The 26766-nt window shown below is 37.6% G+C and overlaps 1 protein-coding gene across 2 annotated transcripts in view; it reads left to right on the top strand.

The window, feature by feature from the left end:
- The window catches only part of KLHL1 (kelch like family member 1), a 267087-nt gene that overhangs the window by 121566 nt on the left and 118755 nt on the right, over window positions 1-26766 (top strand). For both annotated transcript variants that reach the window (XM_075422821.1, XM_075422810.1), the window contains exon 5: window positions 23321-23533. In XM_075422821.1, coding sequence (XP_075278936.1) covers window positions 23321-23533 — 213 coding nt within the window. The remainder of the gene's footprint in view (window positions 1-23320; window positions 23534-26766) is intronic.

Genomic DNA, 26766 nt, shown 5'->3' with positions numbered 1-26766 from the left:
TTCCTAATGCACCCCAGGATCCCATTGGCCTTCTTGGTAGCCAGGGCACACTGCTGCCTCATGGTTAACCTGTCATCCACCAGCACTCCCAGGTCCCTCTCCACAGAGCTAATGATGAAATCTTTAGTCACAGAATCATGTATAATATTTTCCATTAAATCTTTTCTTTTTCTTTCAACACACAAGATTATTAGAAGCAATTTTTTGTAGGAAAGGAATCTCATCCTATTCTTAATGTACAATTTGTAGGTAGGTATGTGGTACTGAGGGAAACTGAATATTATCTTTGTTTAGATACACTACATTTTTATCATATTTCTTTCTTTGTAATATTAAAGAATTTAAACTACATTTTTGCTACAAAAGTTCACTAAAATAATATTTCTCACTTTATAGTTACCTTACGTGAGACCTTGGATGAGAACTCATTATATGGGAAATATGAGAGCCTTTATTATGGAACTCTTGAAGTGTTAGCACTGCTTTAAGCAGTATAGTCCCAAACTTTTAAAACCAAACTTTTTAGAAAGTTGTAGCCTTTTTCCCACTGTAAATTCTCACTGATTCCTTGTCTGATTAATACAATGGAGGTAACAAAACTGCTTAATCTCTAAGAGAAAGTGTGAAGATAAATAAAAGCATGTGAAATACTTGTACGTGGATGTATGCTGTATTGCACCACAGAAGAGGCAATTAGGTTACTGATTTATTGATTAGCTTGGAGTATATTTTACTTGAGGAATGTGTTTCACAATAGGAATAAAACAATATTAAACAGGTTGTTGTTTATTGATCATTATCCATACAGAACATTATTGATTATATAAGGTTTGGGGGGTTTATTATACGACATAATAGTACTATATAGCCGTAGTACTTGAAAATGAGCATGCGTGTCAAGTGAAGAAAACCTTGAGTTATCCAATTCTTTTAAACACTTAAGCAAAATGTAATGTTCTGTAACTTATTTTGCATAATTTAAGCATTTAGGCAAAATCTTCAAATACCAAGGCACATAGAATATGTTTGGAGTTTTGCTAGTTTTATTCAGCTGTCTTGGGTACAGTCCTAGAATTTGGTGGAAGTGGATGTGAAAGCACAATTAACTTTGAGTCTCCAGGATTGTCAATGAATACTCTAATGATTATATAAAAGATGGCTTCCACATCCTCATTTATGGAGAAGAGTGAGCACTGATTGTTCCTTTCAAAGAGTAATGCTCTTGTTAATGGTTCATTCAACTTCTGCATCCAGATCATTTATAAAAATATTAAATGGACCTCACCCTAGAATTGAACCCTGAGGAACACCGCTGGTGACCAGTTGCTAGCCAGATGTAGCCCCATTCACTACAGCTGTTTAAATTTCACAGTTTAGATTGCCTTGTATATGTAGAATTCCTAAGCACCAAACATGGGCTTCTGAATTGTGCTCCAGGGACAGGTACTTAAGAAGTTGCCAGAGTATTTAAGGTCTTTTTAGTGGTTTCAGATATCAGTGGAAAAGGTCGTTCTTTGAAACAGAGACATTAAATTCTAGTGGTGCATATAGTTCTATGTAAACAAAGACAGTTGCTCCATTTTCATTAGTTGAATAAGCAGTGATTTCTTTTTTGCTGCTGTGATTTAATACATATTCAGCACATGTATTTGTTTTGTAAGGGAGCAGGTTATAATTTCACTCATTCCTTTCTTTTATAATAGAAAAGCTCTTATGGATTGATTTAAGAAAAGTAAGGTATAAACACTGCCATGTATAATACATTTTCAGTTGTCAACAGCTGTGTGTAAAGACTGTACATTGATTTAGCTTAGAACAAAAAATATCCTTTTCATTTCCATTATATATCTCTATACAACATACTCTGAATAAACACAGTTCTAAGCCAGTACCTAGAATGTGGTAAACTAGAAAAATGTATAACTATATTATGTTTCTTTTCATCTTATTAACAAGTCTTCTTTTTTTCAGAATGACAATGTTATCTGCTTTACAATTATGTAATTTTTATCTAACAGGTTTCTAACATGGTGAGGTCAAAGATCCCTAGCATAAGAATGCTTTAGGAAGGAGGCTTATGGGGTGTTTTTTTAATCTTGTATTTCTACATTGTCCATTGTTTACTTAATTCTGATTTCTGAATAGACATCGAATAGAATCTTAATTTAATCAGATTTGTGGAGTATTCTGCACAAGATTAAGGGTGTTAATTTGTAAGTGGAGGAATTCTGTTCAATTTTTTTTGTTTCATTAACTCTATTTATTGTGGATTTAATCTGCAGTCCTGGTGCGGAGCTTAAGCTTTTGTGTCCACTGGAATATTTCATCATCTTTAAAGTAAATACGGAAAAAGGACTCTAAGTTCTACCACCTTATTCTGTGACTACATCTTCATTAAATTATTATTTTTGACAAGTACTCTTCTTGAGGTCACAAAAAAAAAATTTATTTATCTTTCTTATTTCAGTTCAACAATGATTTAATTAACTCCATATAATTTTTTCAAAGTTAATAATGAAAATGTGTATCAAACTCAATTCATCTTTTTGAACCTTCTCCAAGTAGTGTGTTTCCATCAATGTCTGTTGTGTTTTATTTTTTTACATCTGTGGTAGAATTCTGTAGTCTTCCCTTCTTACAATGAGTTGCCTGGACAAGGCTGCTCAAGAAATTAATCTGACATGATTTATAAAATAGATCCTGTTGTGAAGACTCAGATATTAAAAATCAAAAGATTTTTCATCTTTTGATTTTTCATCTATTTCTGTTCCATCAATTTGATGTCCTGTTAGTTCTGACATGCTATTTTATACTTCTGATGATTTAAATTGGTCTGTCTAAATGCAGGAGGTTTTACTGCTGTGCTCTAACCTCTGGCATAAGCACTAGGGTTCTAGTACTTATGTACTAAACTGCATTTTGGAGAGTATCATGAAATTCCTTTTATTCACTCTGAGAGGGCACAGCAAGGCAGGGAATTGTAAGGGTGTTGTCAACACCAAGCCATCTTTTAAGCAGCTCTATGCACTCTTCAAGTTAGAGTAGCTCTGAGACCACTCTCATGGCCCAGTATGAATTTCACATCTGAGACTTGCCAGGCACAGCTTCTTTAACTTTGCTCATTTTAAAGGAAGGTTATTATTTAAAAGTTTTTGGTGTTTGTTTCCTTATGGGAATGCACAGATTGAAGTTGTTAGGAAAAAAAACAAAATAGAACAAAAAATCAAATACTTGGGAAAATCACACAAAACTTTTTCTTACAGTTTTTGCTGCTTTGTCTGATATTTACCATTTTGTGTAAAATGGTGTCTCACGGTAAAGGAAGATCCGGTTTGTGACCACCCAAGGCACCTGAACGTACATAAGTCTGTGGGACCTGACAAGATGCATCCCAGAGTCCTGAGGGAATTGGCTGATGTAGCTGCCAAGCCATTCTCTATCACATTTGAAAGGTCATGGCAGTCAGGCAAAGTCCCTGGTGACTGGAAAAAGGGAAACATTGTGCCCATTTTCAAAAAGGGTAGAAAGGAGGACCCTGGGAACTACCGACCCCTCAGCTTCACCTCTGTGCCTGGGAAGATCATGGAACAGACCTTCCTAGAAGCTATGCTAAGGCACATGGAGGACAGGGAGGTGATTCAAGACAGTCAGCATGGCTTCACCAAGGGCAAGTCCTGCCTGACCAACCTAGTGGTGTTCTATGATAGAGTGACTAGATCAGCGGACAAGGGAAGAGCAAAGGTTGTGATCTATCTGGACTTCTGTAAAGCCTTCGACATAGTTCCCCACAACATCCTTCTCTCTAAATTGGGGACATATGGATTTGATGAGTGGACTGTTCAGTGGCTAAGGAATTGGTTGGAAGGTTGCAGCCAGAGGGTAGTGGTCGATGGCTCAACGTCCAGATGGACACCAGTGACAAGTGGTGTCCCTCAGGGGTCTGTACTGGGACCGGTGCTGTTTAATATTTTCATCAATGACGTAGAGAGATTGAGGGGTGCAGTTGACACGCCAGAAGGATGGGATGCCATCCAGAGGAACCTGGACAAGCTGGAGAAATGGTCCCATGTGAACCTCCTGAGGTTCAATAAGGCCAAGTGCAAGGTCCTACACCTGTGTCAGGGCAACCCCCAATATCAATAGAGGCTGGGGGATGAAGGGATTGAGAGCAGCCCTGCTGAGAAGGACTTGGAAGTGCTGGTGGATGAAGAGCTGGACATAGAATCATAGAATGCTTTGGGTTGGAAGGGACCTTTAGAGATCATCTAGTCCAGCCCTCCTGCAATGAGCAGGGATATCTTCAACTAGACCAAGTTGCTCAGAGCCCCGTCCAACATGGCCTTGAAGGTTTCCAGGGATGGGGCCTCCACTACCTCTCTGGGCGATCTGTTCCAGTGTTTCATCACCCTCATGGTAAAAAAATTTCTTTCTTATGTCTAGTCTAAATCTACCCTCCCTTAGTTTAAAGCCATTAGTCCTTGTCCTATCACAACAAGACCTGATGAAATGGGACATGAGCCACCAGTGTGCAGTCGCAGCCCAGAAGGCCAACCATCTCCTGGGCTACATCAAACGAAGTGTGGCCAGCAGGTCGAGGGAGGTGATTCTGCCACTCTGCTCTGGTGAAATACCACCTGGAGTGCTGCATCCAGCTCTGGAGCCCCCAGCATAAGAAGGATAAGGCCCTTTTGGAGTGGGTCCAGAGGAGGGCCACAAAGATGATCCGAGGGCTGGAGCACCTCTCCTGTGAGGAAAGGCTGAGAGAGTTATGTTGTTCTGCCTGGAGGAGAGCAGGCTGCGTGGAGACCATATAGCAGCCTTTCAGTGCTTAAAGGGGGCCTATAGGAAAGATGGGGACAATCGTTTCGCAAGGCTAGTTGTGACAGGACAAGGAGTGATGGTTTTAAACTAAGGAAGGGTAGATTTAGACTGGATAAAAGGAAGACATTTTTTACAGTGATTGTGGTGAAACACTGAAACGAGTAGCCCAGAGAGGTACTGGAGGCCCCATCCCTAGAAATGTTCAAGGTCAGGTTGGATGGGGCTCTGAGCAACCTGGTCTAGTTGAAGATGTCCCTACTCACTGCAGGGGGCTTGGGCTAGATGACCTGCAACCCAAAAAAGATGACCTCCAACCCAAAACATGCTATGATTCCATTATTCTAATAATTGCAATGCCTTAATCTTGGATTGGTTTAATTTCTTTCTGTATACACAGATGTGTAATTTTATAAATATAACATATGTATAATCTCTCCTGTTATTCAGAAAATTATATCCTTTTAACAAAAAAAATGCTAACAAAGCATCTAATGAAGTTTTAGTATGTGCCAAGAAGGTGCTGGTGCATCATACACAGCACACACCCCCCCCCACAACCATAGTGAATTTACACAGCAGGGCTGTTAATCGGTATGCGATGATGTTGTAGTTTACTATGAATAAATTCAAGCTGACTTGAGGTATTCTTCTTTTCTTATATCTCAGGTATATTTATGTTGGGTTATTTTGTTTTTGTTATTTTGGAGTATATTTTTTGAGTTTGTTTTTTTTTTTGTTTTGTTTTGTTTTTACCAAGGATGATCTGCATTTTATGGAATACTTCTAAAGGTTAATCAGTGTTCCCATAGATCATGTTGGTGTAACATACCAGAATTTTTTGGGAGGGGTTTATTTTAATCTGTTATTACATGAACTATTTTGCTATAACTTCTGTTTTAATATGAAGATATTATACAGATCTTTATGCTGCCAAATGGAAAGGAACATCCAGTCTTCAGACCATCTGCCTATCAGGGGGTTACAGAAAAGATAAGATTATTCTGTTCTTGAAGGTGCACAATGCGAGGACATTGGGCAACAGTCCCAAGTTGCAATTTCTAACTGAAAAACATCTCTTTACAGTGATAGTAGTAGTCATTGTAGCAGTTTTCTCAGTGAAGCTGTAAAATCTCTGTGCTTAGAAGTATTCAAAGCTAGACTCAACAAGGCCCTGAGCATCCTGACCTATGTTTGAAATCAGCCTTGATTTGAGCAAGGGTTGCACTAAATGACCTCCAGAGATTTCTTTCTACCTGAATTTGTAGAATCATAGAATCATTAAGGTTGGAAAAGACCTCTAAGATCATCAAGGCCAACCGTCAACCCAGTACTACCATGCCTGCTAAACCATGTCCTGAACTGCAATATCTACATGTTTTTTGAACACCTCCAGGGATGGGGACTCCACCACTTCCCTGGGCAGCCTATTCCAATGCCTCACCTCTATTTCAGTGAAGAATTTTTTCCTAATATCCAATGTAAACCTCCCCTGACGCAACTTGAGGCCGTTGCCTCTCGTCCTGTCACTAGTTACTTGGGAGAAGAGACAAGCACCCACCTCACTACAACCTCCTTTCAGGTAGTTATAGAGAGCAGTAAGGTCTCCCCTCAGCCTTCTCTTCTCCAGAGTAAACAATCCCAGTTCCCTCAGCCGCTCTTCATAAGACTTGTTCTCTAGAACTCATTGCCCTTCTCTGGACAAAGTCCAGCAGCTCAATGTCCTTCTTGTAGTGAGGGGCCCAAAACGGAACACAAACTGAACACGGTACTCAAGGTGCAGCCTCACCAGTGTCGAGTACAGGGGGACGATCGCTTCCCTACTCCTGGTGGCCACACTATTCCTGGTACAAGCTACGATGCTGTTGGTCTTCTTGGTCACCTGGGCACACTGCTGGCTCATGTTCAGCCGGCTGTCAACACCCCAAGGTCCTTTTCTGCCGGGCAGCTTTCCAGCCACTCCTCCCCAAGCCTGTAGCGTTGCATGGGGTTGTTGTGACCCAAGTGCAGGACCCGGCATTTGGTCTTGTTGAACCTCGTACAGTTGACCTCGGCCCATCAATCCAGTCTGTCCAGATCCCTCTGCAGAGCCTTCCTACCCTCAAGCAGACCAACATTCCCGCCCAACTTGGTGTCCTCTGCAAACTTACTGAAGGTAGAACTCAATCCCCTCATCCAGATCATTGATAAAGACACTAAACAAGACAGGCCCCAAAACTGAGCCCTGGGGAACACCACTTGTGACTGGCCGCCAGCTGGATTTAACTCCATTCACTACCACTCTCTGCACTTGGCCATTCAGCCAGTTCTTTATCCAGCAAAGAGTACACCCATCCAAACCATGGGCAGCCAGTTTCTCCAGGAGGATGCTGTGGGCAACAGTGTAAAAAGCCTTACTGAAGTCCAGGTAGATGACGTCCACAGCCTTTCCCTCATCCATTAACTGGGTCACCTGGTCATAGAAGGAGATCAGGTTGGTTAAGCAGGACCTGCCTTTCATGCACGCGTGCTGGCTGGGCCTGATCCCCTGGTTGTCCTGCACATGCCCAATGAGTGCACTCAGGATGAATTGCTCCATGATCTTGCCCAGCACCAAGGCCAGGCTGACAGTCCTGTAGTTCCCTGGATCCTGTTTCTGGCCCTGCTTGTGGATGGGTGTTATTGTAATTATTTTACGACTTTTTGTTTTGTAAGTCAACCTGGTGCATCAAGTCTAAATTTGCTATATTACGTTGCTGTCCAATCAAAGGAAAATGTAATATTCAAAAAATAATCAGATATAATTCTTTGTGACATTCTATAGTTTTCAATTTTCAGTAGAATTTATTCCATCAGTAGTGATTGTTTTTTATTTTCACGAGATTAGAGTTATGGTTGAGATCACATTCCAAACCCTACAGTGAAACATCTTTAGTGTGGGTATATATGTGCATACCTATACATATACAGGCACATATACAAGTGCACTTGTATTTTTATATATACATTTGTGGTTTTATTCCCATTACAAAAAACACAGTTTATTCAATGATATCCATAATTTCAGACATGCTATTCATGTCAGGGAAATAAAGATAATTTCAAAGAAATGCAGTAATTCTTGTAATTTATGATGAAATAGTAGCTACTAGACAGGTGACTTTGTAAACTAAGCACATTCCGCAAATGAATTTATGTTCTGGTTAAAAAGCCAAAACTCACAACATAGGAATGTAACTGTAAATTTTACTGCATTACTGTAGTGTTGTTCTATAATGGGAAAACTGTGGAGTTGATAAGTAGTAAAGCACACACAAATTGAACTACTTATTTAGAAGATAACGGCTGGTACATATATTCTCTCCACATAAGGGGAAGCTGTCAGAACTGTGGAAATCACTATTATGAAATATTTATTTCTACTCCAAATTGCATCTTTGACAAGATTGTATCCAAAACCAATCAAATTTCCATCAGCCTAGTTCCTTTCATAAACATTGAGCACACTGATTGTTTTGATTCTAAAGACATGAGCTATGTATTGAGACAGAGCAAGCACTAAAAATAATGCTAAACTTCTCTGCTAGCGTTGTAAGTATCAGTATTTTAGAGATATCCAAACTATTTTTTTAAGCTAATTTAATTCAGCTGTAAAACCAACTCAAAGTTCATTCTGATGGTTGTTATTGCTTTGCTTAGGTTTAGACAAAATCTGAGACAGAATTGTGAAATTCCTACGGGTGGTTAAAACTTTATATTAATTAGGATTTTACTATAATATTTCAAAAGTATGTTCTAAGAAGTTATTCAGAAGCACACCTGGTTGTTTTCCTATTTGCTGTGAATCTTAGAAATTTATTGCCATGACTTTCTCATAAAAGTTGGTATCACAACGTGCTTCCACAGAAAGGATTTTGCAAGCATGTTTTTAAACACTGATGTTTTTCTTATTACAAGTTTCAAACATATCAGCATAAATTATTGTATGCTGTAGAATAAATATCAGAATTAAAATCCACATTTTTTTTTGTAGTTAAATCGCATTTGTTAAAATAATCTTAGTTCTTAGCATTCTTAATCTGTTATGTCCATCAGGACCTGCTGAGATGCATTGCCACTGACATTTATTGTATAATTGGTAAAAAAAATATTCCTTTTTAGAAGTGATTGGATGTATCTGGAATATATTTTGGAAATGCATTACTTAATTCAGTGCCTCTTAAAGGCATTTGTAAAGTACCTGCTGGAAAAAGTAAATATATGAACATATAGATACTTTGATTGTTTTTCATTCAGGATGTTGCTGTAGAATGAAGTAGAAATCAGAATGAAATTTAGTGCTATCTGGTTTTATGTTTAACTAAAACTGAGAAGGGGCAAGAGCAGCCAGAGTTTATCACCACCTTCAGCTTTTCAGTAAAATTTAATATTATCTTAAAATTTGCTTGTCTTAAATAAGGTTGGATTTCTTATGTAGTCTTTCTCAATAACAAGAAAAAAATTGTGCTTGGGAGAAAATGGCAGTTATGAAATACCAGTATTTTTCTTATCCTTTATCCTTACCATATTCTTGCTCCTATTTCTACTCTTACTCTTCCTGTATTTCTTTTGTAAATGGAGCAGCGTACAGAAAGAACCAACATAGGGTATGTTGCAATGCATGTTTCATCCCAGCCTGAGCCTTGCATCCTGGCTCAGTGATATTTTTTTCTTGATGTTGTCCACAGGATAAAAATGTGCAGTTAGGTTATACTATGCATATATCCTGTATTCCTTTCTGAGACGAGTTAGCAAATTTAAGTCAAAATGCAAATACCCCAAAGTTATTTGGAGGAGGAATTAGTCTGTGACACAAAGAATGGGAAGCATAGAACTCAAGGCATTGTAGCATGAGTGAACCACATTTAGTTCATTAAGTGGACCCAGTTTAGTCCATTTGCTACTTTGTTCTGTACTGTCTATGCCACTGTATTCTGTCCATACAGAATTAAAGCTGTTAAACCTTTTATGATCTATTTTTTTTTCCCTGACTCAATAAAGCTGGAATAATTAAGAACTCCTAAGAAACTGTATCCCAAAAACTAGCGTTAGATAGGATTCTAAATGTGATTAAGATAACTGATTTAAGATATGGAAATTTTAATATCCCATCAATTGTCTTGATTGACTAGTCGGTAAAATATCTCTGGCAAAAACGTTGATACACTCAAATATGTTGAAAATCAGCTTCAGTGGGAGTGCACTGAAATAATGTCTTGTTCATGAACGCTTAGAATATTTTCTTGGGAACTGGTGAGGTGGATTAATTCAGAGTGAGGCTTGTCTTATGCCCTAACATTTCTCAGATAGGTATTTGAATTATTAAACTGTTTGAAACATAGACGTCATTCTACTGGTAACACATATTTTGTGAAGATTTTGTGGCTTGCCTTCCAGAGAGGATTTGTACCCCATAATCTCAGTATCTTCACTGCAGAAAGACGGTGAGATTTAAAAAGTGTCACTAGATGCTGTGTTTGCTTTTTACAGGTTCAAAGTAGCATCCTCTTTATCGTACAGGATTTTGGCTTGCTGTTTAGTGACTGGCTTTGCTCATGCACATAAGGACCCTGAGCAAGCATTTTGGCTTTTGGATTCTATTCTTCTTGAAAACTTTCAAAATAAAAATCTTGACAGAGAATCTGTAGGGCTGAGCTAAAACAGATTTAATATGACTGTTGAAGGTAGATACGGCAAGAAACAGAAATTTGAATGAGTTGTTTCCATTCATATTTGCTACCAGGGGTCTTAGACCATAAATTAACTTTTTTTTTGTGTAGCTAAGTCATAATAATTATCTCAAAATTATGTGACTGCTGACAGATCGCGAAGACCATTTGGTACTGACCCAAGTACTCTGCAGGAAGTGTTAGCTGTGATATGTGATATAACATCTAAGTTGTCCTCATTAAGAGAAAAATGGAAACTGATAAATGTGACAGCAGTGAGAGAGCAAAAAGTACAGTCCCACAAAGATCCAGACACAAATCAACTTGATTTCTATATACATTGGATAAGCCATAATAAAGGAGAGCAGACAGAAAGATGTATTTAAAAAATGGAAAAGAGTGAAAGGGCAAACCCCCTTTCACAAGTCTACAGGAGTCTGTAGACAAATTTTCTCATGTGTACATGCATTTCCAAACGTCCTTTGATAAGCCTGTTATTTGCAACTCTTAAAGAAACACAGTCTTAAAGGCATGAGAGAAGAGGTGCTCGTGTGGATTAATATTTGGTTAACAATTAAGAAACAAAGCGTCAGAATTAATGTACAGATGTCACTGTATAAAAAGTTACCAGTAAGGACCACAAGGGAAGTATGTTGTGAATTACTGAATTAAACATTCTCATGAATTGTGTGGAAAAAGAGTAAATAATGAAATAAAACGGCTTTATGGAGAATATAAGATTACTCAGGATAATAAAAGCCACAAACGTTCTGCAAGAAGTTGCAAAAAGATCTTGTGATGCTAAGCATATCACACCAAAGAAAATTAAATATTGAGAAGGTAGAAGTAATGCAGGTGGAGAAATAATCTGTATACATTTAATGACGGGATCTTAACTAGCTACCTCTTATCAAGGAGGGAATAAAGTACAAACAATTTTTATTCATTAAGATCAGCTGTCTGCTTATGAGAATGTTTGCTGAGCACTTAGGGTGATTACAAAAGAAAGGGGGTGCTGGGCAAGTATTAGGAAAGGAACAGAGGGCAAAACAGGAAACACCAAATTGTAGTCCACTCCATGGTATATTTGCACCTTTAATACTCCTTGTAGCACTAGTTATCAAATCTCATAAAGAATACGTGAAAGCTAAAAAGCACTAAAAAAAGAATCAGTGGTGATTGCGTGTAAGTAGATCTGTCAGTATGTGCTACAGAGTGATCTGAAGTCTGAATCCTCTGCCATCCAGATTAAATATAAATCCTGCAGTTAGGTTTCCTTTTCATGGGAAGAAGCACGCAAAGTGAGGCTGATTGGTGTTCTTCTCTCTCCTTGGATCACCTGGATTAAAGTAATCTTGAAATGGCATTGCCAGGGCACTCCGTTTAGTTATAGCTAAGGATAATAATGGAATAATAATTGAAAATGTTGGAACGCCCCCTATCTCCATAAGAAGAGAGTGTTTTCTTGTTGATGGTGCTTTTGGTGTTCCTTTCAGCAATGGCGAAGGTATGATTGCAAGAGAGGCTGTAATAGAAACATAGCACATAAATGTCATGGAAAGGGGAAAATGGGATATGATTTCCCTCAATTCAAGATTTGAGCTTTGTCAAATCTATTTGAGCAACAGATTTAAAAGCAAAGAAAATTAAATAATTGCCTTTTGCAGGTACGTGTTGAAGTTGTGTAGTTGACAAGAGATTCTATGGAGAAAAAACTTAAACAGATTCAAAGTGCTATTAAATAAATTAAAGAGAAGTCCACAAAGGTCTTCTGAACATCTCAAACAGGAAAGCTCTCAAATCACATGTTTCCAAAATCTATGATACATAGAGAAATTACATCTGGTCATTGGTCACAAACAGACTTCTGCTTGCTCGAAGCCCATACAGCATTTATTATGTTCTGCGAGCACTCATACGCTAAGTTACAGCTAGGTACCTAAATCCTGTGTAAGACAGTGTCAGCTATCAATAAGTTTATCTGAATAAATACCATACTTTTAATGTAATGAATACGTTCTAGAGCACTAGGATATCAAGGGGTCCAATCCTAAAATTTTAGCAAATATCCATGTGGACATCCTGGTGGACGACAGGTTGACCATGAGCCAGCAGTGTGCGCTGGCTGCCAAGAAAGGTAATGGGATCCTGGGATGCATTAGGAGGAGTGTGGCCAGCAGGACGAGGGAGGTTCTGCTTCCCCTCTACACTGCCCTAGTGAGGCCCCATCTGGAGTGAGGGGACTGGAGCATCTCTCCTACGAGGAGAGGCTCAGGGAGCTGGACTTGTTTAGCCTGAAGAAGAGAAGGCTGAGAGGGGATCTTACAAATACCTATAAATATCTCAAGGGTGGGTGTCAAGAGGATGGGGCCAGACTCTTTTCAGTAGTGCCCAGCAACACGACAAATGGGCAATGGGCACAAACTGAAGCACAGGAAGTTCCGTCTGAACATGAGGAAAGACTTTTTCACTCTGAGGGTGACGGAGCACTGGAACAGGCTGCCCAGGGAGGTTGTGGAGTCTCCTTCTCTGGAGATAAATATTTAAGACCCGCCTGGACAAGGTCCTGTGCAGCCTCCTCTTGGTGACCCTGCTTCGGCATGGGGGTTGGACTAGATGACCCACAGAGGTCCCTTCCAACCCTGAACATTCTGTGATTCTGTGATGTTGTTTTAAATTCTTTATCTTAAAGAATGTTTATAACTCTGTTTTGCTTTAAAGTCAGCTGTGGTAAGCAATGTAATTTCAGGTGTAAATCTGGTCTAGTAGTGTTGTGTTTGTTTCCAGAATAATTTGTCTGTTTATTTGTGCTAATAAATAAAAAGGACAAGAACGAAAATAGAAGATTTTAGATGAATGATAAGCAATCTGTAAATGTGGGGGGTTTTTTTGTATTTTATAGAGAAGGTTTAATTATGTAAGGAACCACTGGTTTTGTAGTAAATAGCTTGGGAAGTTGAATTTGGATGCGGTTTCACAGAATCACAGAATGGTAGGGGTTGGAAGGGACCTCTGTGGGTCATCTAGTCCAACCCTCCTGCTGAAGCAGGGTCACCTACAGTAAGTTGTAGAGGACCTTGTCCAGGCGGTTTTCTCAAATCATGATTTTAAAAAATAAAGATGACTTTTTAAGTGGTGGATTTTAAAAAGAGTAGAATGATAATGAACTATGTAAGAACTTGAACACAAACTAGTTAAAAAAAAAATAAAACAACTAACAGAGAGACACAGCTATAAAGTTCTCTTTGCCTCCTCCCCCTTCCCAATAAAGAACTGATGGTAAGAAAATGCTGCATATTATAGTCAGTTGACAGCATGAGATTATTTGATTCTAACATGCAGTCTTGGAGAGAGGGAAATGTAATGTCTGTTCCTTCCAAATCTGTAATTTCCAAAGCACCAATGAAACAAGAGTAACTCAGTTTAATCAATAGTATGTGCAGGATGACAAATGTTTTACAATTTCACTTCAGTCTGAAATTTGTCTTTTGGGATTCACACAGTAGGTTAATATATTATGAGCATTCATTTAACAGATTTTTTAAGTGTTCTGTCAAAGACAGCAATTTGATGTGACAACTTTTCAACAGCCTTGTATCTTGATAAACCACTTAAGATCTGAATATGGTGGTTATTTTACATTATAATATATACCATTATTTTGTTGGAAAGAGTATGGAAATCACAATTGTTAATGATCAGACATCTTTGTGTGAATTATTCTATTTTCTGAAATACTGCAGAGTAAAAAAAGTTTCTGTTATCTAGGGGAGGGGTATGTGTGGCTCTTTTAATTAACTTTGCACCATAACTCTGTGTCTTTAGAATTAATCTGGATTTAATAATGTGCTTGAAAACTGTAAGTGCTGTTAGACAGTAATTACCATATGAGTTTCTTCAAACCTGCTTATGGAGTGGAAGTCTTTGGAAGTCCCCTTTACACAAAGAGGTGGTTTTCTCCCATAATCCTTTTTGTGTTCTAATGTTTTCCTAATTTGGAATATCTTCTTTCATACTAATTAAGACTCTCAGGAATGCTTCAAATTATGCTGGATGTTAGTTGAAAGGTAGATTAGAGTCTGACAATGAAAAACAAAATGTATGAAAGCATGATTCAGGCATTTCCTGAACTTTATATTTTCTGTATGATGCACTATTTGTTTTCTAGAATGCTCTTGGGAGGTATATAACTTTTCAATAAAGTGATTTGCTATAAATTAATCAGAAATGATAAAGTTTCATATTAGTCTGCTGTGATTTTTTCAATATTTGGTTTCAGTTAAAATGTCTACTGAATCTGAAAGTTTACATAAACTACTATTTTTAAACATTTCACTCTTCAAATAAAACTGTAACTAAAACATTCTCCAGCAACAGCATATATTACATGTGAAACAGAGCACATATGCTTTGAGATAGCTAATGAAGACAGAAGAAACACCGTTATTGTGAATCTTTATAGTGTGGAAAGAAGAGTAATAGAACAAGGCATTTTTCCTCTATGATCATGCAACTCCCCATGGTTCGTTAGATGCATTTTCATTTTAATGGGTACTTATTTTTAATTAAAGTTTGGAGTACAGGAATATGAGAAAAGATTTCACTCTGATGCTCTGAGGTTTCAATTGCCTTTTGGAATATTATCTTAATTACAATGTTTATTACTCATTTATGAAACTAGAAGCTTTTTTAATAGACACAGTCTTGCATATGCCTTCAACCTTTGCTTTGTGCTGTATTCAATCACATTTCACAGGCTAAGTAGGGTCAGAGTGGGTCACTGAATGATTAGGAGATTACTGGTGAATTTGTAGGTGCTATCCCAAGAAACAGTGTTAATGATGAAGTATCTTGTTTTCACTCCTGAACATTACAACATGGTGTTGCAGGACACAGTACTGTGAATGAATTGTTAAAGTAAGGCCATAATCACTCATCTGCTTTGAGTTATTAAAAACCCAAGAGATTATTTTGAGTTTTTTAAGTTTTGGTGCTAATGGGCTCATTAATCAGAGTGAGAAATTCATAATAAGAACCGGTATGTATGAGTGGAAGACAGGCAAGTTTAAATGGGAAATTAGACACACATTTTAAAGTTGATGATGATCACTTCTGAAAGCTACTGCAAAAGTGGCAAATTGTCCATCTCCAGATGTCTTTGATATGATGCCTTTATAGGAAGCAATCTTCAGTGGATCAGTTGTTACTGGGTTTAGCAGAAGGTTAACTGGGTTAAAACAAAACTGAAAGGGATTCCAAGACAGTTCCCTGCTGTCTGGGGAAACCACTACATGTAATCCCTTTTGTAAACTGCATCCTGAATTATTACATTGGTTCTAACAGTTCTTTTCCCTGCCCATACACTGGAAATCTGTTCTAGAGCTTGATGCTTCAACAACAAGAATTTTTTTTTTTCCAATTTCCAGCTTGCTTTTAATCAGATTTGATTTAGGTGAGATTCCTGTTAGGCTTGTTACCCTCCATTTTCCTTGTTTTCTGTTTCTGTCTCTGTAATCAGTGGAAACAAGACAGGGATTCTGTTAGGACATAAAAATGACGTAAATGTTGAAAGGTTACACTTGTGCTTCTCTGCATCCAAACTTGGTTTGCAATATGATTCAAAGGCCAGATTACACAGAATGAAGCACATGTCTGCAACTGAATACCAATATCCTCCCTAGTTGTGGATTCTGCATAATGAGTGCAGTAAACTATGGCACTGTGGCTGAAAGAATTACTTACTGGTTTTATTAATCCACAGGCCTCAGCTCTAGCATACAGCATGGTCATGCACATCAAGTCACATTAAATCTTGAGATGCACTTGTAACCTTTGCTGAACGACCCAGTGCCTAACAGTGCTGCTTCTGAGACTTCTCTAACACTAATTTTGTATTTACTCATCTTGCTTAAGATGCCATAAGCTGCAATTCCAACTCCTGGCCACAGTCATGAATGCTCCAGTAAGGTGTGCTACCAGGGCTGATTTGATCAATACGGGCTAGTACTTGCTGTACCTGTGTCCTGAGTTCGGCCAGGGCAGGGTTAATTTTCACTGGAATCCAGGAAGGGGCACGGGGGGGGGGGGGGGGGGGGGGCTGACCCCACCTGGCCAAACAGAGCCGGGTATTCCATACCATGTGCTGTCATGCTGGGGAGCTGGGGGGTGGGAAGTCACTCACAGCTCAGGAGGGCACAGCAGCGGTTCGGTCCGGGAGAGAGAGCGACTGTGTTCTGCGGGCTCTGTTCTGCTGGTTTGTTTTGTGTATTCCCCTTTTCTGTATCGTTGTTGTTCCTGTTCCCTTTGTTTGCTGTTCTGTTAAACTGCCCTTATCCCGACCCACCAGTTTCTGCCTGTTTCTTTCCATTCCCCTCCGCACCCTGGCGGGGGGAGGGGCGGCCGTGTGGCGCTTTTGTTGCCGTCTGCAGCCAAACCAGAACAACCTGCTACGGAATGTGTATGCATGTATGTTCCTATCTGAGTGAGTTTTAATCTATCCATGGACAGAGTATTCCACCAATGGCCAGAAGCTGTGGGGAGCGTTGATGGGGCTCTTAGTGGAAGACATCACTTTTCCCTAAGCTCATTATTTTACCCTGGTATTATTCTGCCCCTCATGACATTGTAAGTGATGGTCCTTATGTCTTTCTATGATAAAAAATGGTTCTGTTCCTCCTCCCATGGTGGTACCAGTTATGCAGTGGTTTATGCTCCAAGAGTTGCTTGAGCGTTTTTTGTATAAGGAGAGGCTGAGAGACCTGGGACCCTTCAGCCTGGAGAAGAGAAAGCTCAGGGAGAATCTTGTCAATATGTATAAATGCCTGATGGAAGGGATTGAAGATTTGGCGACCAGACTCTTCTCAGTAGTGCCCAGTGGCAGGACAAGAAGGAATGGACACAAATTATCCTGGTTTTGGCTGGGACAGAGTTAATTTTCGTCTCAGTAGCTGCTGTGTTTTGGATTTAGTGTGAGAAGAATGTTCTTAATATTGATGTTTTCAGCTGTTGCTATGAAATCAAGGACATCAGTTTCTCATATTGAGCTAATGAGCAGGTGTGCAGGAGCTGGGAGGGAGCACAGCCAGGCAGCAAGCCCAAGCAGGCCAATGGAAATATTCCATACCACGGACATCATGCTCAGTTTATGAATGGGGGTTGGCCAGAGGGCAGGAATCCTGCTTTCTCATTTCCATTAATTCAAATCCTCTCTTGTCCGGGAATTCAAACTTTTCCAGGAGTTCAGTCTTTTTTCAGGATTTTTTGTGAAATTTGCAAATATCTGTGGGTTTGGGGTTCCATGATCACTGCTTGGGGACTGGCTGCAAATCAGTCATCATGCAGTGAGAAAATTGTACCGTATATAGTTTGTTTTGTATATTCATTATTAGCATTATTGCTATCATTATTAGTATTATTAGTAGTATTAGTATTTTCCCTTTGTTGTCTTATTACAATATCTTTATCTCAACCCATGACTTTTGTCCATTGCTACCCCCGACCCTGCTGGGGGGGAAGGGGAGGGGTGAGTGAGCAGCTGGTGGGTCCTGATTGCTGTCTGCTGGGTTAAACCACAACACAAATTAAAATACATGAAATTCCATCAGAACACAAGAAAACACTTTTTTTACTGTGAGAGTGGTCAAACACTGGAATATGTTGTGGAGATATTTAAAACCCAACTAGACACTGCCTTGGACAACCTGCTTTATCTGATCCTGCTTGAACAAGGGCTTTGGACTAGATGATCTCAAGAGCTCACTTCCAATCTAAATGATTCTGTGATTCTGTGACCTAAAGGTTAGGGAATTCACTGTGGCCAGACTGTAAATTGGATAGTGCTGGACTGGAGCTACAAACTTGTACCAAAGCATAACTACAGGAGCAGACTAGGGAAGAAAGAAAAGTAATTCTAGGAGAGTAAAAAAGTGAGAGTGTCATGATGACTGCTTCCCTGGAGTGTTATAGTTTTAACCCAGAAACTTGTCATTCTGTTGTCTATATTAGGAAGGTTACATTCTTGCTCTGCGAACACCACAGTTTTAAAAGTTGGGGCAGCTCATATTTTCCATATACGGTGAGTTCTAAGGATACTTCTTTTACATGTCGCTTCCCACTGACAAAGTTCAGAGAAGCATACACCTGCACGATTTCTTTCCACTAGCTGCCTATACTTTGAATGCCCCAGCCTTTGTATCCCTTTCATAATGGTGACATCAGGCTGGCACCTGGTACTGTGAGAAACTCTTTGGATTACATGGTGCAGATGGAGCTTTCTCTCAGGTAAAATCTGGCATTTGGCTAGAGAAGCAGACTATGAACATACTAATAAGTACTGGTCGTTTGTCTAATGGGAGTTAAGGAACTTGAAAAGCCAGTTCTCCTTAGGAAAGAAGATATATGATAGGACAGTTTTTGCAAAGGAGGTGTAGTCTTATATGATACACATCTGATCAGGAAAAATGGGTATACAAAACAAGGGGGCTGAATTCGATGTAGCACAGCAGCAATAATTCCAGACTGAAATAGTTTGGGACTTGGCCAAAATCAAAATTATTTTCAGGTCTTTAGCACTTCAGAATGTATACTTTAATATGGAAATCAGATGTACTACTTATTCATTTATTTAAATATTGTCATGAAACTTAAAGTTCTAAACTAAAAGCAGTGTGATCTTAAAATATTCATTGACACTAGTCATTTACCATTTAAGTGAAAGGCTAGTGTACAGATACTTTTCTTCAGCATTATTTTATGCGTTTCTCATTTTCATGTTGGAAAGGCCACAGCATCAAAATCCATAAAAAGTAAACCTTTTTAAACAAGACCCCCTACATTCAAAACCAAAAAACCTGCTAAGCATTTTACTGCCACAGCAACTGTGATCGAACAGGTTCTAAATAACACTCTCAGAACATGAAATTCTTTGTCAAAGTATGATATTATTTTATATTTGTTATAATGCTGGAAGAATTATTCTCAGTTTATTCCTTACAATTGCAATTAATATATGCTGATTAGTGAGATCAATGACAGAAAAGTCAATGAGCACTAACTTTTGCAAGATAATTTGATTGCATGTGAAATAATGATCATTGTAAGTCTTGATAAAAAAAAATTCAGATTCATTTGTATTGATAACATCATTATGAAGATATGTGTAATAGAATTTAGTTTTACTAATTTTCTTTTGGTAACAGTTTAATTCTTTTAGAGCATTTGTGTTCCTGTGATGCACAATCTCTTAGACTCAGATACTCATGTGCTTACTTATCTACCTTTAAATACAGATATGTTTTGTTTACATGACTCTGCTGTGCTTTATGGTCGTTTAATTCTAATCCTGTGTGCTGCTGAAAGGGCTTAGAAGTGAAACAGCTCTGCTGTGGAAGTGCTATGACCCCACAGCAATGGCTATTTCATGATCATTTTGAGAAAGTGAAAGAGCAACCAAGTGAGACATCGCATTCTCCAAGTGGGTTCAGAGAGTTTCATTCTTCCTACTGTAAGTTACCTTTTCTATTTTGAAAGCAAAAATCCACTACTTTACTTAATTAAAACATTACAGTTCTTACTGAAGGGAAAGGCTACGTGAATGACCCATGCCGGACAGGCATTAGTCACAGCCCAGTTGATCTTATGAGACTTAAGAGACAGTGAAGACCAGATCTACAAAGCTTTTTCAGTATCAGAGTCAAAAGTTACAGGTCCTGAAAACTTATACACCTCTGCCACATAACTTTGGACAGGCTTAAACACCGAGTACCCTTATTCTGAAAATTAAGGTTTCTCAGCCCTTAAGGACCGAAGCATTCCTGAAAGCTCTTCACTAGAGCGGGACTGAGTAGCTCAATTCCTATCTTGCACCTTAATTTCAGAAGAATTTAAAATTTATTTCATTTATCCTAAAAATTTTAACCGGTAGATCACAGACTCTTCCCTAAAATGCAAAAAAAGAAGATCAATTATATTTTGAAAGAAAGACAGCTATTTTTCCACAATAAGTATATAAGAAATTATTACTTTCATGATACAACAGCAAGCCATTGAAATAGACTTTACTGCTGCAATTGAAATGAATCTCAAGAAATCAAAATGTGATCTGGGAAGTTCTAAGCATTGAATAGTCAAGTTGGGAAATGCTGAATGCTTGAAGGAGAGAGTTTTTAAGAAAATCAAGAACCTGGATTTTACTGCTGGTTTATATATATAAAGTATATATAAATATACCATATAAAGGTATATATAAAGAAGTTACAGTTATATAAAGAATTTTTCTTAAATAGCACTTTCTACAATACTTGGCCCTGAGTAACATAAAACTAGTGTAAGTCCAGATGTTTAATAGAACAAATTTGAGCTCATATGTTTTATCTGAAAACTTTGTTATATTCTACTTTCAGTCAATGGTAAATCAGTACAGAGGCTGGAATAAGTTCTCTGTGAGCACATATCCAAATGAAAAGACAATTAAAAATAATAAAAAAATCTTAATCAAACCTAAATTATTATTCGGAATTTAGAGCCCTTGCTCTGAGTGTAGTTCAAAATTAATGAAGTTCTGTGAGTTCATAAAATGTATTCCACCATCGCAATACTTCTCAACAATATTAGGTCTTTGGTTTAATATGCTATTGCAAAGTTTGATGTTGGTTCCTATTAAGAAGTAGAATTATATTTTTTGGTAATGGGATTTTATGTCAATTTAACCAGCCTTAATTAAATTTTGACTTATAAATCATTTTTATTGAATAGTGCAATGAAATTTTCTGAGTTTTATAGCTTTTTAATTAAAATTAATTAAGCCAACTTGTGGTTAAGTGCCTGCAAACTAGTTCCCTTACATTTCCAAGCTACTGTACAATGTTCTAGTCATACAACTTAAACTTTATCAAGAGTCAACAGATTAAAGCCTGAAGCCAGAAAGATCTATTTTTGTAGGTACCTACTGACATTTAATCAAGCAATTCAAAAACAGAACTGAGTCATGTTTTGATCTAATTGGTTATGTAAAAATAACTTACCAGCACGGTTAATACAGACCATGACCATATATATACCTTTGATTGTCTGTAGTGTCAGCAACCATTTTTGGGTGTATATGTAGAGTTAAAAAGCTACTCATTGAAAGTTAAGTTTTACATGTAAAAGTATTCATATTCATAATAATAAGTAACACTTTCAGCTTTAGCTAATTTATTCTACTTGCAATTATTGCAAATATTACATATTCTATTTTGTATTTGTATATTATCCATAGTGCATTATTCTATTTGGTTTTGATGTGTAACTACATTACACATTTCAATGAACTTCTGTCAGAATTTTGTTGTGTCTATGTCTGTACTATTCATCTCTGCTACGTTATATAAAATAATATGCAGTTTTAAATAGATTCTTTTAAGCAGTAACTTCCAAAATATATGATGTTGAAAAACTAAAATAATAATTTCCTTATATTGCATGGGGCAAGTGGAGGACAACACATGACTTACTAGGGCCAAAGTACAATTCTGATGTTTTCAGTCTCACACCATTTTCTTTTGCCTTAGTTATATTGTCTCACTAATACTGTTTTACTTTTGTGTCAATTCCTGATGACTCGTCAGTCTTCCTCCTGGCCCAGACCCAAAGAAGCAAATACAGACAGCATTAATTTGAATTTTTGATATACTAAGAATGTAATTTACTGGGTGTAGCAGTGGAATTATCCATTTCCTTCAATTTCGATGTTCTTACACTTAAGTCCTTAACTGATGTTTTTTCATTCCTTCCCTACTTCTCATCTTAGTCTCACAAAGTCTGTCCAAACTATAATTAGGAAATTCATGATTATCTTTTACCTATCAGATATTGTAACTGATTTCTCCCTCCTTTTTACATTTTTGTTCTATGTCAAAAATTAGATGTTTTTTTTCCAGGAGGAGGGTCTTGTGCCTCCGGTCTATACCTACCTCACTTCTTCTTAAAATTGTCTATTAGTCAAGAATATGAGAACACATTTGCAATTTCTCCACAGAGTTCAAGCACTCTAAAATAAATATTTGGAGAAAGATACCCCGCAGAACTGTGCTTCTGTTGTGTTCTGTTAATGTAGGGTAGGTAGTTCAGAGAGCACTTAATTAAGTTCTTAGAATTCAGTAAACTAAATGAAACATTTTTGTTTGCGTAGTTTATATCTATATATTTCTATATAGTTTATATAGTTTTTGTTTATTTTTTATAGTTATTCTTATATGTATTATAAATTTCAGTACTGTGAGATTTCAATTGCTGTATACACTTTGCATGTTAGCTGGATGTTAGCACTCTTTCTAAAGAAGTTCAAGAATTAATGCTGAGTTCATAGTGTTGATCTTCCTCTTAGCCTTGTCATATGTATAGAAAACCATCATCTGGATATTGATAATATAAATCTATATGACTGAAAATTTATTTAAGGAATAGATCAGATAGTGAAAAAATACAGGAAGATGTAATATATGCATGTAAAGATTTACAATATATTGAATGTGCTCAGTTACAACTGAGTTTATAAAAATATCAAACAATATGCAGATCTGCCCTAGCCTTTACTAATTCTGACAATTTTTAATTGCAATGTTAACATATAGTCTTTTTTTTGTTTTCTGAATATATTCATGTATCAACTACAACTATAGATGTTTAATTCTAATCATCTTTGGTTTGTTTTTCTCATGAGCTCTAAGAGGGCTGGGTATGGCATATGTTGACTAATCCTATGGGTTTATTCGCTTCAGTAGCGATTTTTATTATCTTCCAGCATTACTGAATCTGAAATGCTTTCTTCTTCTCAGGAGAATATAATGGAAGTTATAAGAAATCAAGAATTTTTACTTCTACCGGCTGAAGAACTCCATAAACTTCTTGCTAGTGATGATGTGAATGTTCCTGATGAAGAGACCATTTTCCATGCCTTAATGATGTGGGTGAAGTACGATATGCAGAGGCGATGCAATGACCTAAGTATGCTACTTGCTTATATCAGATTACCACTGCTTCCACCTCAGGTATTTTTTAATTTAAAAATAGTAATAATAATAATAATATAACTGTTACTGTTACTGTGAAAGCTCTGAATTTATAATATGCAAGCTGCTAAAATGGGTATTGAAAAGCAAAACTGATCAGCATTAGAAAAAATGAATGACAACCCTTCATCCAAAGTGACCTCAGTAAACTTGAGGATTGAACCAACAGATACTCAAGAAGTGCAGAGTTGTGAAACTGAAGAGGAGTAACTGCAGAGGTCATAATATGCTAAGAAGGACAGGCAGAATAGTAAATATTATCAGAATATTATGACAGATAATGGACTAAGTACAAGCCAACAGCATGAACGAGGAAAACTGCATATGGGAAATTTCTATCAGCAGGCCATATGAAGTTGTTATTCCCATAATACCTGGTGCTACTGCGGCTGCAGCTGGAATGTTGTGTCCAATTTTGCACTCCACAATTCAAAAGGCATAGGAAGAAACTGGAGAAGGTACTAGCAATAGTATCAGATCACATCAATGTCTACGGGAGCTCTTTCTACATAGAAAGCCAGAGACAATGTTCTCATATATCTAAATCTTGTCATGTTCATTTGAGCATACTTACTGTTCCTTAGAGATCAAATACTGAGCTGAGGGTCCAATGAATGAACAAAGAAGTCACTGATACAGCAAAAGATGTAATTGAGCTACTTCTCTGTCTGAGTCTGCAAAATTTATTTGCTTCAGACCATGACAGAAAAAATGACAAATATAAAATGACAATGGCAAATACTTTTGATTGTGAATCCTAGTTGCTATTCTGGATATTAACCTTCCAGAATGACTTTCTTGTCTAAAATCAAGAAAGAAATCGAAATGCAAATCTTTTTCAAAATCAAGTAAATATTAATACTGGACTCATCAAATGACATCCTGAGGTTCCTTCATATTGCATATATGACACTGCAAAATAAAAATAAAAACACGAGAGACCTCAAACAGCAGATCTCAGTCAACCTTACTGCTCAGTTGTTAACTCAGTCCCTAGCTCTGGTTTGAACCACGCCAGATAGCTCTCTTCCAGACAGGTATGCTGTGGAGGATTGTAGCCCTAACCCAATGAGTGTCATTCAGTCACTTCTTGCCATGTTTCCTTTACCAGTATAAGCATAACATATGATTCTCTGACATGCTTAAGTAGTTATTCTGTTTCAGCTAATATTTTGAAGAATAAGGGAAGAAAGATGGATGTAGGCTAAGAGTGGCAACTCACTACATGACCAGATATTGGTATTGCAATGTCTGTGATGTACAAAAAGTATACCCACTCTGAAAGGGATCAAGAAAAATACGCTAGGAAGGAGATGATTAAAACAAGAACTATCATAAATCAAGATGCTTAGATTTACAGGCACTTTGTGTCATTCTGAGATCTCAGAGTGTTGTTTTTGTCTTACTTTCCAACATAAAATTTACTACAAAGGAAACAGTCAAATATCACAAATTGAAGGGTTTCTTTGTCAGAAGCGTGAGCTGTTTATTTTTCAACATCTATGCCAACTGAGAAGCTAGCACATAATACTGTATATTACTGCAGGATTTAAAGTATTTTTTTAAATCTTCCAAGATCTTACAAGAGGTAACTTAAACTGTTCACACACCAGCCCCAACTCTAGCTCTCATTGTGTAGAAAGAGATCATGAGGGCTTTGTTGGTTACTGGTCCCTGCCCTACTTCTTCGTGATAATTTTCTTTATAATTAATATCGGCAAGATCTACCACTATGGAGCTAAATGAGGCTATTGACATAAGTCAGATGAAGGGAATACAACTGTTTTTCTTGTTCTGAGAATTGTTGAAAATGGTGAAAAATAGAACCAGGATTAAAAAGATTACTGTCCTTTTCAGTAGCTTTGTGTCAAATATCAGGTAATTGTGGTTTAACCCCAACCCACAACTAAGCAGCACACAGCTGCTCCGTCACTCCCCCTGGTTGAGATGGAGGAGAGAACTGGAAAAGTTAAAATTAAAGAACTTGTGGGTTAAGATAAAGACAGTTTATAAGTAAAGTAAGCGCCGTGCACGCAAGCAAAGCGAAACAAGGAATTCGTTCACTGCTTCCCATCAGCAGGGAGGTGTTCAGCCATCTCCAGGAAAGCAGGGCTTCATCATGCATAATGGTTACTTGGGAAGACAAACGCCATCACTTCCCATGTCCACCTCTTCTTTCTTCTTCCATCAGCTTTGTATGCTGAGCATGATGTAATATGGCATGGAATATCCCTTTGGTCAGTTGGGGTCAGCTGTCCCAGCTGTGTCCCCTCCCAATTTCTTGTGCACCCCCAGCCTACTCCCTGGTGGGATATTATGAGAAGCACAAAAGGCCTTGACTCTGTGCAAGCGCTGCTCAGCAGTAACTAAAACATCCCTGTGTTATCAACATGGTTTTCAGCACAAATTTTAAACATAGTTCCATACCAGCTACTACGAAGAAAATTAACTCTACCACAGTCAAAATCAGCACACATATATATATATTTGTAAGGTATGTCATGGTCTCATTCCCATCTAGATTCCTCTGGTGTTTCTGTGTCCCTAACACATAAGGATGCCCAGAGACACTGCCAACAGCACTAATATCCCTCATTTATGCAACTGACTTGCATCCACTTTGTTATACGTCATCTCCATGAGAATATCCTGGATGCCTTAAGTTACTTGAAGTATCACTATATTCCATGCTTAGCAACTGACTTAAACCCTAGATTTCCAGTGCCTATCACAAACAGGTATCAATAATGTAAATATGTATCATTGGTATCTCACATAATTGACACCCACCTATAAACTCCTAAAACGATTGTGTTAACCTCAGCTTAATTTCATTATGTATTTTCAGAAAGTTTATCATAAAACTTCTTTCTTCACATTCAAGTCCAACTTTTAGAGAGAACATGTTTATGAACAGCTAGGAGGCAGATGACCAGTGACTAGAGGATATGAAAAAAATAATAACAGTTTCAAAACTGTTTCTAAGGAATTTCAAAAAGAAATATTTTAGAGTGATATACTTTGGGTAATTCTCTGTATTTTTTATTCAGTTTAATCTGAAAATTAAACCATATGCACTGGTCCTTGTCTATAATTGATTACTGCATCTTGTAAATGTTTGCTCTAATGCTATAAAAGTATTTTAAAATTATTATTTCCAAAGGAAAATTGATATAGCAGTTTCAACAGAAAATGATTGAGAGCTAGAGGTG

The sequence above is a fragment of the Opisthocomus hoazin genome, chromosome 1, assembly GCF_030867145.1.
Source record: "Opisthocomus hoazin isolate bOpiHoa1 chromosome 1, bOpiHoa1.hap1, whole genome shotgun sequence".
In the NCBI taxonomy this organism is placed as follows: domain Eukaryota; kingdom Metazoa; phylum Chordata; class Aves; order Opisthocomiformes; family Opisthocomidae; genus Opisthocomus; species Opisthocomus hoazin.
The sequence above is the reverse complement of the archived record's forward strand: the minus strand, read 5'-3'. Positions and strand labels throughout refer to the sequence as shown.